The sequence below is a fragment of the Lagenorhynchus albirostris genome, chromosome 5 (genome assembly GCF_949774975.1).
Source record: "Lagenorhynchus albirostris chromosome 5, mLagAlb1.1, whole genome shotgun sequence".
Lineage (NCBI taxonomy): Eukaryota > Metazoa > Chordata > Mammalia > Artiodactyla > Delphinidae > Lagenorhynchus > Lagenorhynchus albirostris.
Genome location: NC_083099.1, coordinates 145,479,756 through 145,491,847, shown reverse-complemented (window position 1 = coordinate 145,491,847; position 12,092 = coordinate 145,479,756). Strand labels below are relative to the sequence as shown.

The 12,092-nt window shown below is 58.1% G+C and overlaps 1 protein-coding gene across 20 annotated transcripts in view; it reads right to left on the bottom strand.

Annotated features, from left to right (window-relative positions):
• Positions 1–12,092, bottom strand: part of DIP2A (disco interacting protein 2 homolog A) — a 92,069-nt gene that overhangs the window by 29,500 nt on the left and 50,477 nt on the right. For 12 of the 20 annotated variants that reach the window (XR_009540843.1, XR_009540842.1, XM_060151150.1 and 9 more), the window contains 12 exons: positions 11,676–11,786; positions 10,360–10,483; positions 9,905–10,014; positions 9,463–9,565; positions 8,042–8,106; positions 7,727–7,820; positions 6,631–6,750; positions 5,221–5,335; positions 3,706–3,845; positions 1,555–1,691; positions 1,027–1,107; positions 453–580 (listed from right to left, as the gene is read on the bottom strand). Coding sequence is in view for 10 of the 20 variants with exons in the window: in XM_060151150.1 (XP_060007133.1) it covers positions 453–580; positions 1,027–1,107; positions 1,555–1,691; positions 3,706–3,845; positions 5,221–5,335; positions 6,631–6,750; positions 7,727–7,820; positions 8,042–8,106; positions 9,463–9,565; positions 9,905–10,014; positions 10,360–10,483; positions 11,676–11,786 (1,328 nt within the window). In the remaining 10 variants the exon portion in view is untranslated. Of the gene's footprint in view, positions 1–233; positions 581–1,026; positions 1,108–1,554; positions 1,692–3,705; positions 3,846–5,220; positions 5,336–6,630; positions 6,751–7,726; positions 7,821–8,041; positions 8,107–9,462; positions 9,566–9,904; positions 10,015–10,359; positions 10,484–11,675; positions 11,787–12,092 lie in introns of all 20 variants that reach the window. The other 8 variants (XR_009540844.1, XR_009540845.1, XR_009540848.1 and 5 more) reach the window with 5 other exon arrangements.

Sequence of the window (12,092 nt, the reverse complement as noted above, 5' to 3'; positions counted from 1 at the left end):
GGCCAGGGGCCCCCTTACGTGCTCTGTGGACATGAGAATCTGTAAAGTGACTGCCTAACACATTCAGAGAAGGCGAACTGACTCTATTCCAGGAGACAACAGCCTCGGGTGATTTCAGGCAAAAGGGTGCCCTCCGCTCCAGCCCGCACTCCCGAGGCTCTCCGGCAGCTGCCCAGGTGCCCTCGCCCTCACGCGCACTGTGCTCCGTGCCCAGGTCGAGGTCTGGATCTCACCCTCTAAGGAACCATGAGCTCTGTGTGCGGTGAGGACTCCAACTCTGGCATCCTCGCTGCAAATGTCATCCTGTTCTTTGTGAAGTTCCTCTGATGAACAGGAATTTTTAGGTTTTGTGTATTCAAATCACCAGGCTTTCCTTCCACTGCAGGAGACCTCTCGAAGGTTAGCTAGAGAAGGAACCTAAAGGCACGGCAAGGGGACCCGCAGCGCATCACCTGCCTCTGTAGACAAACTTCATGGGCTCCACGGCCAGTGCGGTGGCCACGATGTCGTCCGCGTTGTGTCTGCGGACCCCCACCACCATCAGCCCGTCCAGCTTGCCCACGACGAAGACCAGGTTATCCTGAAGGCAAGGACGCTGGTCGGGCCCCGGACACGTGGGCAGGCCCTGTGGCTCAGGCCCTGCTACAGAGACCTGACAGCTCGGAGACCAAGTAACTCACAGACAGGGCCAGCGGGCCCCCTGCCCACGGTGACAGGGAGACCCAGGCAGGGGCCACCAGGGGTGAAGAGGCCCTAAGCCTGGCAGGCTTTCGGGGCGGGGTGAGGGAGCACCCAGGGCAGGCATCAGCACCGGAAAGGTCAGAGATGGGAATGCAGCTGAGGGTGAAGTCTGTTAAGGACTTGATGCTCCTGCGCTACAGACAGGGCTCCCCAGCTTGGCCCCAGTGACGTTCTGGAGGCCGGGACTCTGTTGGGGGGGTCCTGTGCACAGGGGATGCAGAGCAGCACCCCTCCCCAGCTCTGAGCCCATCTGCAGGCCCAGGGCTGCCAGCGGGACATACTCACAGGCCCGATGAAGCCCAGCAGCCCCGTCCTGGTGAAAGGTCTGTCGGAGACGGGCGTGCCCCCTGCCGTGACTGGGACAGTCTGCACAGAGTGGGGAGGACAAGGTTAGGCGTGGTCCACAGGGATCAAGCGAGCGGCAGGCAGGTGAGAGAGAGGGCCAGGCATGCGCTGCCCGTGCCGGGCGTGGCTCCTCAGACGGGCATCACCGCGTCTGCCTGGAGGGGAAGGGGCTCCCACCAGGGCCAGAGTCCCTGCCGTCTGGTGAGACCCCCTTCAGGCTCCTGGCCTCCACGGCCCGTGCTCCCCCTCCCGGCCTGTCCCGTCCCGGCCCGGGGTCTGGGGGGCACTCGCTGGACTCTCCAGCCCAGAGGCCAGCTTCCCTGGGCCAACCTGGATCCGTCAGGGCCACGAGGTGCCCACGCAGGGCTGGCCTGACAGAGCGGGCACTGCCGAGAGCCGCACTGTCCCCTCCCACCCCTCCGCAGCTGCGGACTCGACCTCTGCACAAAGTAGGGACCAGGCACGGACCTCAAAGATGTTCTTTGTGATCCCAAGCAGCCCATAGTATGCTGTCGCCGTCGCGCTGGAGTTGACGCAGATTTCTCCAACTTCATCGGTTTTACAGAGGTAAGGGGTCCCCTCCACCTTCACAACACACACGTTAGCTAAAGAGAGAAAACAACCCTCAAGGGCACAAACAAAGAGGACACTGAGATGGGCCATCCCCAGAGACCCGCGGGCTTGGCCTCTGCAGGGTGGACACGAACAGTTCGTGTGCTCCAGGCTTGGACACTCACACCCCTCTGGCCACAAGCCTGCGTGTTCCACACGCGGTGCCTGAAGGTGACAGAAATGCTCCCAGTCACGCGGGCTCTGTCGTCCCCCCCGGCACCGCCCTCCTGAACCCGCAGGAGATGGGCGGTGCCACCCGCTCACACCTTTGCCTTTCGGGCTGGCTCCCACACCAGGCCTGACGACCCCCCCGAGCGTGGGCCCCTCCCGCGGCCCCATGACCCCCTTCTGTCTTCACCAAGCAGCATGCCCGCCGATGCGGCCGCCTGTGGCCCAGAGCCTCAGGAGGGCAGGCAGCGGAGGGTGGCGCTGCTGCGTGTGCGTTTCCCCCCAGATCCACGCGCTCGCCCGCATTCTAATGCAACAGAGACCCCGCCCACGCCACAACCGGACCAAAGGGACAACCCCGGCGAGCCGCGCTAACACAACCTGGGGCTGGGACAGAGAAGGCTGCGCATCTGCCGAAAACAAGACCCCCCAGGTCCTCACTGACAGACCTGCAACAATCCTGGCAACAGACACACACCCCCGAGGGAGCGTGTGCACGCACGCGCACACACACACACACCCAGGGGAGCACGTGCACACATACACGCCCCAAGGGAGCATGTGCACATACACACACACACCCGAGGGAGCACGTGCACACACACACCACACACACCCCGAGGGAGCACACACGTGCCTGAGGGAGTGTGTGCACACACACAGAACCTGGTCCAAGTTTAAGAATAAAACGAGAGTCCTTATACTTTCAATCAAAAGAATCACCTATTACAATATTTCACCACCTTTTAAAGAATTACTGTGCTCGCCACATAACAACTAAAAATCAGAAAGACCCTGCTCTTTACCCCTCATAAAATGTTTATGCTGGAGTTCTGCCTCCACAGAACCGCTGAGTCCTTACTTTTGGTAGACTTATGCAAGGAAAAAACACAACTCACGCTTCTAAGGAAGTGGAGCTAGAAACAAACTCAAACGTCCCGCCTTGTTCTACGTGTCCGACCTCTGGCACACGCACAGGCCCAGACCGCGGCCCGTGGCCCTCCCACTGGTTCCCAGCCTGTCCCCGAGCGTGCGCGGCTCACGCCCCGCCCGCGCAGGCCCCGTACCCCGGAGAGCAGCAGACGGGGCGACTGGCGCAGAGATGGGGCTGCTCTCCGGGGCTGCCCAGGTGGGTTGGCAGCTGCCCGGAGCCCGGGAGGGCCAGCACGGGGAGGAGGGCAGCTGGAGCAGCCACGGGGTCACTGCGGTGAGGGGCGCTCCCCATCTCAGTGCCACAGGGCCTCCCGGGCCCGGCTCTGCTCTCAACTCTCCCCCATGACCCTGCGCAGGGTCCCGCGTGTGCTCGCGCCTGCGGGGGAGCTTCAGGGCACAGCGCCGTCACCTTCCTGCGCTCGCCGGCTGCCACGGCGGCACAGACGCCCCGCGACGCATGCGTCATCTGGGCCCGGGGCCTTTCTGGGAGCACAGGGATCCCTGGGAACCTTCAGGGCCACGCTGCTCCCCTAACAGGCCCTTGTCAGGATGTAGAGACAGTCTCATCACCGGGTTACCTGCAGACGTCCAGGGGTCTGAGATTGACGCCTGGCCTCGAGAGAGGCGTGACGACTGCCTGGTGCGCAGTGAGCACCCAGAACCCGAGCTCTGGCACTACTTCCCCAACGGTGGGGAACCAGAGTCCGGTTCACAGGCCATAGACACACCTCGTATTTCAGCACAACTTTAACTTGATACAGAGGGAGGCAAAAAGCAAAAAATATGTTACTAATTAAAATCCCAATTCACATGGGGAATCACCTGAAGCCCTCTGGTGCTCACGTGCTCCAGAGCCTTTGCTGCCACCCGGCCGCAGGACAAGACCATCCCCAGCTGTGACCTCACCTCCAGGCATCACCTGACCGACGTCCTGAACCGTCAGGACCGAGAGCTTCTCTTCCGCGTCCAGTCTGATCACCCCGTGACTGAGGCAGCTCATCGACAGCACAGCTCTTCTTGGAGGAGGGCCCCCCAGGTCAGGCGGCCTGGAAACAAAACTGATTAACCGACAAGGGGAAAGAGCCCGTGGGCGTAGGACCACGGCCCCCTGCCGACAGGACGATGAGCAGCCAGGTGCCCGTCTGCGCCGGCTGTGGGGACGTTGGCTGCAGGACCTTGGGGGGCAGCATGTATCTCCACAGGTCTGCACGACGCCCCACCCCACGCACTCCTCTGCAGGGGGGCCCTGTGGGCCGCAAGGATGCTTCCACCAGGCCGTCCTGGGACATCCCCCGGGGCCCCGAGCAGCAGGTGAGCAGAGCGACACGCCTCCTGGGAGCAAGCCTGCGAGCACCAAAGCCAGGGGAAGGAGCCTGGGACCGCACGCAGGAACAACGAAGCGAAGCGCCGGCCGCTCCCCAGCACGTGCCAGCCCGAGACCATCAAACTACCGGCAGAACTGCCCTGAGCAGCCCTTCCCAACTCCTGACCGTGGGAAGCAGGAGAGGGAGGAAAGTGACTGCTGCTGTTTGCGACGCCAAGTTTGGGCCTGATTAGTTTCGCAGCAGCAGGAACCAGGATGCTGAGAAACAAATGTCATATCTTCTCCAGCGGGAAAACACTACTCTGCTGAGCACAAGAAATCACCACAGAACAAAGGAACGAAGAACACCTTATGGTCTGTAAAGAATAAAGACGTTGTTTTCAATGCTAATTATTACTAAAATTTTACCATCACTTACACCACTATTTATAAATACACAGACGTAACACAAGACCACAGCTGAGGCTAATTTGAGTTGAGGGTGGAAAATTAACACTAAGTCACCCTCAGCTGCAAGGACGCTGCCCTCTACCCGAGGATGGCGCTCAGGGCAGCGTGGACGACGTGGGCAGGAAGGTGAGCCGAGGGGCACACCTGCGGAGGCCCGCGGAGCGACATGGATGAGCCCAGAGACAATGCAGCCTGGGGGCGGAGGGGCTGGGGGCACCACTGGGAGGTCAAGGGTCCCACAGGCACAGACCCCCGTCCACAGCTGATGTGCACTGGCCACCGGCCACCCTGCCCCGGAATAGGGGCGAGTCCTGGCTGCAGTGTTTACCGCGGGACACAAGGCCTTCCTGATCGGAGGAACACTCGGGAAAACCAGCCCGCGTGCTGCAAGAATCCAGAGATGGCGACCCAGGGAGCCGCTATCGAACTCGCGCCACAAACCAGGCCGGTGTGGGACGTGCGGCCAACACAGGCTGCTGGATGTGGCACCTGGGGCTGCCCCATTACAGCACCAACACACCTGGGAAACGGGCCCAGGGCCAGTCGCTGCTCTCGATTTCTCCTGCTCAGGAACAGATCAACCAAATCTGCTACCACAGGTAGTTCGGCTGAACGAGGAAGAACTAAGCGTCTACAGCATGGTCTACCTGCGGATGGCCACCGTGAGCGCCTCCGGGGAACTGGCGCAGGGACAGATCACCTCCGGCCTCAGCCCTCTGGCCTGGAAGACGTTGAGGAATGCGTCACAGGAGGATATGGACCCTGCGTGAGACAGAGTGGACGCAAGAGCTGAGTGCAAGGCCGACGGGCACGCGGCGTGGGGGACGCCTGGCGCCGGGCCTGGAGGCTGCACCCCTTCACCTCACAGTCAAAGTCTCATGGGGAGGGGGTGGGGCTCTTTCCATGAAAAACAGGGCGCGTTCTCAAATCACCAGCAAACAAGCAGCCAACTCTCAGCCCCGCGTTGTCTCTGAGGTCTAACCCACGGCCTCACCCGCCTCCTGGCAGCTCTGCCAAGGGGGAGGTGACCCAGGAGCCGCAGCCGAACCTTCCACCGCTTGAGGCCCCGGCCACGTGCGCGCCCTCTCCTGGGCGTGCCTTGGAGCTGCAGCCTCTGCCAGGCGGCCCTGCCGTGCCTCTCCTGTGGGCACAGCCTAGCTCTCTGTCCCTGCTTCTCCGCCAGTGTCACCGGGCCACGAAAACTCAGCTCCTAGGAGGCTGGGTGCTGCCCGCTCAGGGCCTGAGTCAGCACAGCCCTGCACCCACTGGGGCCCCGGGGCTGCACCATGACCTGCACCCTCTCTCTGCACAGCGAGGCTCCAGGGAAGGAGGGGACCTGGTCATGGGTCCTTGTGTCCAGCAGAGGACACACAAGACTGTCCAGAGGGCTCGGAGCTACAGGGAAGTGACGGGCACTCGGAGTGGTGGGATCTGGGGTCTGGGGGGCAGCAGCCCTGGGACGGGCTCCTGGTGGCTCGACGGGTGCACCGCAGTGGAGGCTTGGAGAAGCCAGCAGCTCCTGGTGCTTTGGAGGCAGGACGGCGGGGCCCTCGGGGTTCGGGGTGGGTGGAGGGAACAAGAGGCTTTGGGGTGCTAGAATGTAGGGTGCCCTCCCGAGTGTCGGGGCCATAGCTGGACAGGGTATTAGATGAAAGGCAGCCTCTGGTCCAGGGCGGATTCAGTGCACGAACAGTGACACACAGGTGTTAAAGCAGTGAAAAAACTCGCCGGGAGGACACGGGGCGGCTGGGAACGCGCAGCCGCCACGCCAGTGCAGTGGGGCCCAGGCCACAGGCTGGGAGCCTGAACCGGGCTCTGGCTGTATCTACACTCTGGTCAGACCCGCTCAGGCATGGACCTCCCGTCCACTGTGTCAAAACCACTTTAAACGGAGAGGCCTGACAAACACGTCTGAGACGCACCCGTGAGTCACCACGAGACCCCGAGTCACAGAGCAGGAGACGCACCCATGTCCACGGGGCACCCAACACGTTCCGGCTCAGCCCTGAGCCCCGGCGGCTGGCCCGCGGGGGCAGGGGTGGGCAGGCGGTACTCACACGGGTTCGCACCGTCGGCCACGACCAGCAGGCGCAGGGAGCTGAGGCTGACGTCCCTCTGACCTCGCTGCGCCAAGAGCGACCAGTGCATGTCGCGGGACTTCACCAGCGCGGCCCGGGCTGCGGGGGGGCAGGGACGCGCCTGCGTCAGGGGCGCGTGCACACAGAGCAGGCCGCGTGCTCCCTGCCGCCCGGCCTCCCCGCCCAGCGTACCTAGAAATCAACTCGCTCGTTCGCAACTGATTCTCTCTCGGAGCCTCTCTGCTCTCCCCACACTGGCCCCTCCCTCTCGAGCTGCCCCTTCCACAGCCACGAGGCTAGGCCTGCCCTGTGCTGGGGGCCCCGGGGACGTGGGGCTGCGGGGAGGCCCCCGATGTGAACAGACGGGCTGGGCCTCATTCCCGGCCCTGCTCTCACCAGCAGAGGCACCCGCCAAACGCCCCACCAGACCTTGGTTCTCCTCCATTAGACAGGGTAAACAGAGACAGCGCCCAACACGCCACAGAGCACAGCCCACGTCCACATCGGTAACTGGCACCATCATCGGTGCAGTCGGCAAGCACACGGCCACCCGGGGCAAGTCAGTGCGAAAAAAGCCCGAGTCCCCCTCAGGGGTGACTAAAGGTGCCCCCGAGCTCCGCCGAAGCAGAGCCAGAGGGACGCTCAGACCACGCAGGTGTGGCCGTGCTGGGGAAGCACCGACTGACCACAGGTGGACAGCAGGGCAGGCTGGGCCCCACGGGCAGCCCCCTCACTCTGGGTCATAAGCCGCTTTGAGTACACAGCTTTGCTACTGGTAGCTTGAAGAGCCCTAACTTCAAATCAAAACCACCTCAAGAACTAAGAATTAGGAGCATTTCTGTGAGAGAATAAAGTTAGGAGTCTACGGCCCTTGCAGAGAAGAGCTGTCCTCCACGACCCCCCAGCTCCCCAGCGCTGGCAACTCAGACCCACCACAGCTGTAGGGGAGCCTGGCCCCGGCCCACACACGCCTGCGGTTCTGCATGCTGCTTTATTTTTTCTTAATCGCCAAAGATGAATTCAAAGAGACTTCTCTAATGAAGGATGAATGGAGAGATGGTGCTATTTCCGTTACCTTTATACGCACACACTTTCTGAATCCAGGAGAGTGGGTTCGCCTTCATCAGCGCGTATGGGATGCTGACCACGTGCATCCTGTTCATGACACTCTGCAAAGAGACGAGCGGTCGGGGCTGGGCACGCACCCCGCCAGGAAAGGCACAGAGAGCATCAGAGCTCTGCTCACAGGACAGCTCAGTCCAGAGACACCGTTCACACCAACACCACTAAGCGTTATCCATCAGCTATGATAGGGTTTGGTGTCACCCACGGACGTGAAACGTTAGCAACCCTCCCTCTAACAGTCAGGTCGTTTAGACACAGCACTCACTGTTAACACTCCATGCCACAGGCCGGCATCCCTTTTGAAATCCAGCACATTTGTTAATGTTTCAGCTGAAAGAGGACAAAGATGGTTAAACCACGTGTTTAACCATGACTTGTGGGGAGTGACCCTCCTCACAAGTCATGTGCATTTTCAGAGAAACCCTGAGATGATTACATCATCAACATATAAGAGTTTTAGGAAAGATACACAGCGCTCCCAAATGCCATGCACCAATCAATCAATAATGTTGGTTATCAAGTTACTTGGTTATTCAAATTACTGGAAAAACATAAAAGTAGAAGGTCATACAACTGTGGATTAAAACGGAGAATCTGCTGATCACTAATCTGGAAACACAGGGAGCAGCATACACTCCAGAGGCTGCAGGCTTGGATGTGGAGATGAAGGACCGTGGCAGGTCTCTCACCTCTCAAACCCTACGTCCGCACACCCCCACTTCTCACGTCATCCTGCAGCCCCGGGAAATGTCACAGGCTCCCTGTGTCACTTCCCTTCAGAGATTGTTCCTTCCCTCCTGCCCACTCTCTCTCCCAGAGGCTGTGCCGAGCGTGCTGTAGGGCGCAGCGGTAGCTGGGGTCCCAGGGCCGCTTCCAGCACAGCCCTGAGCTCAGAGCTCAGGCAGAGGACAGAGCCTGGGGCTGCCAGGCGCACCCACAGGAGGAACACCCAACAGTGAATGGGAAGTTTGGTTTGTGTGCCAGGAAATGCTGCTGCATTCTGCTAAGAATACTGTACACACGTTCCCTTGTTGGCTAAAGAGCCCAAGTTATAGGTGATACATGTATGGCTAGCACTGGATCTGAAGAAAAAGAAAACCGGGGGACCTGATTTGATAGAATTAAAAAAAAACTACGCAGGCCCTTGAACACACCTAAAATCCTTTTCCAAATGTCCACCGAAGTCTTGCCCGGTGCCCTCAGCTAGCCCTTGCTTCTAAACACTGATATTTCAGATTTTACACATACCACTCAATTTACTTCCTAGTTTTGTTCAATTCCAGTATTTTAGTGGAAAGAAGTAAAGTTCTCTACGTTACATAGCTGATATTTCACAGTGAAGAGGGAGCTGCCGGTACATTGCCAAGAGACAAGCCCTGACCACAAATATTCCACTGGTACCTCCGAGTGTGTGACAGCTTAGGCCAAAGCCAGCCACAGAAAACAGTACGAAAAAGCGCGCCCCGATAAGAAAATGCAAAATGCGCTGCCCCTCAGCTCACTGGGCACAGACCAATGGGTAGTGAGTGGGTTTCACGCTCTGTAACGCCAATGTCCAAACTCCACCTGTCCAGGAGAGCAGAGGCCGCGAGCTCGCGAGCCGCACGACCTGGATTAAACAGCAGATGCTACGCGGACAGCGTCCAGGTGCCTTGTGCCCGCTGGAGAGCCGCCCCACACCCTCACCTTCTGAGTAGCCGCATGCCTGGGTCAGAGCCTGGCACTGTGCCAGCAGGGATGCGTGGGACACCGCAACCCCCACGGTGCTGCCTTCTTTGCTGGTTTTATACTGCAAGATTTCAAAAGCACAAGCTCGTTAGGCGATGTCTCTGGAGGCTGTCCCCCTTCACCAACCATCGGTTCAACTGGAGCGCACTTCACGCCCAGGCCCTCGAGGTGACACCCTCAGCTGAAGTCGGGTCACCCTGGGGAGGTACCGAGGGCGACAGGGCACGCGGGCTGGTCCCCAGGGGAGGATCTCAGTGAGTTCCCACAAGACACCTCATCTTTCTGGGGTGAAGGCAAAGCACAGAAGCTGTTGCCTGTGATCTAAGCAGCAGCAGCTACACTCGGGGAACAAGCCCTGAACACGGGGGTCTGTTTCAGCCTCGCCAGGCGAGGTGGCTACCTCGATGTAGGCGGTCCCGGCCCCCGCGTCCTGCGCTGATGGGTGCCAATCCTTGGGGGGCTTAGTCAGGTGCTTCCCGTCTATCACCAGCCAGGTGAGGGGGGGCCAACCTGTGAGGGTGCAGACAGGGACACGGCAGAGGTGAGGGTCAGGAGTCTTTGCTCCCCGCAACAGCGCCTCTGCCGCCCAACATGCAGCCCGAGCTGCTGACAGCTGAGGAGCCTCGCCTCACTGAACCTTTATGAACTTATGTCTGATGGCCAGTGGCCCCCAGGCTGGACAGCACAGGTCGAGAGCCTGACCCAGGCGAGGAGCAAGATTCCCCAAGGCCTAGAACACGGCCTCGCTTTTCCTGAAGGCCCTTCCGTCTCTGTAACGGTCACTGACAGGAAAGGACGCCCGAGGGCCCGGTTTGGCAGAGAACTGGGCCGCATGCTGCCCGCCCACAGGCCCACCTTTGAAGGCCACCACCTCTCCGGTCTGGGCCTTGGGCAGGCCTTTCTGACAAGCGTCCGTGGTCAGGGCCAGGGCGACGCCACAGCTGCCCAGCAGAAACCCGACCTGCTGGCTGCCAGCGTCCTGCAGAAACAGAGAAGGCAGAGGTGCTCAGCTCACACAGAGCAGAACTCTTTCTCTCAGCCCGTGGAAAATTAGGACAATTCAGCCCTGTGTAGGTATATGCTATAAGTATATACTATGTTTTCATCCAAATAAAATACAATTGTTTTTAAATTTGAAAGATATATTTTCTGCCATGACATATAAAGTTCTGGGTAATGGGCTAATTTCTCAAACTTTTTTCTTGCACATGACATTTAATACCGTTTTAATAAACTCCAAACATAACAGCATTGAAATTTACGCTTGATTTGTGTTTGAAATTTACTGATTAATATGGGCAGGCCTGACCTTTAGCAATCTTAATTATTTCCACACAGAATATGTCCTTCAGTAGAGTTTTATCATTTTCTTCTTATAAATTTTACAAACTCTAGTTTTACCCTAAGAATCCTGGTATTCAAATATCTGTTCATCACATATTATCCTTCGGGATATACTGCTTTTATTCACAAGCTTCACCTTTGGGATTCTTGAATATTTCTTGCTGATAATACTCATGTGAACAACTGCCTGAGCACTGGGATACCATAGAAAACTATGATTTTCTAAAATACATGCGGAATCTACTCCTAAAATGATCTATTCTTCAATAATCAGATTACCGGTATTTATACCTAAAATGTAATAGCTACCCAGAACACCAGCAACCCGCCCCCTGCCCCGGCCAGAAGTCATCTGTCAGCGATGAAAGCTGCTCGCTGTTATGGAAGTGAACAGAAATGCAAGAGAATGTCATATGTTTAAAACTATCACTTAGAAGTGAGCTAAAAGACATCTCTGTAATGATTTACTTATCCCCAAGAAATGAAAGTTATTATCAATAAACACACCATTTTGAGAAATGATTTAACAAAACCTCATCAAATCCCAACTTCTATGCATTGGAGGAGAAAATGTTAGTTTCTGTTGGGAAATTCAAGAAAGTGATACTGGCCCCACCAACAGCTGTTCCAGTGCCCTTGTCACCAGCGAGATACATAAAAGGAGCGTCTGGAGATGAAGCTGCTCTAATCTCTCTGAGACCCGCCAGCCTGTCCCCCGGCTCCAGACGGCACCTGGAGTGAGGAGACTAAGGCCTGCGAATGGACGCGTGGACTTCAGGATGCAGCGTCAGAGACCGTGAACCTGGGGCCTGCACCGCGCTTGCTACCTTTCTTGTTAGTGGCACTTCGATGGGGACAGGAACCAGCTCTGCCAGGAGACACCCATAGAACGCAACAGTGAACATGACAGGGTCGCTATTAGGAAACACCAGTGCCACCTACGAGAGTACAAAGGAAAACCGTGAAATCCACTGGTGAATAATTCAGTCATCTGAATGCCTGCTGCTGAGACAGAAAACGTTACTTTGAGTGCTAACCCTTGGTCCTTAAGTGTCTGCAGCCATGTAACTTCTAATACACAGTCTTTAGGTTACGGTCTTTACCTCGCATGTGACAAAATAATGTTAAACTCCTGGGGCTAGAGGCAAGCGCAGCTGGGTCTGCCCGTGGGGTCTAGGTCCAGCTCCGTCCACTCTGACCATCTGGGCAGCAGCGACTCAGGGAAGGACGCGATGGACCATCAC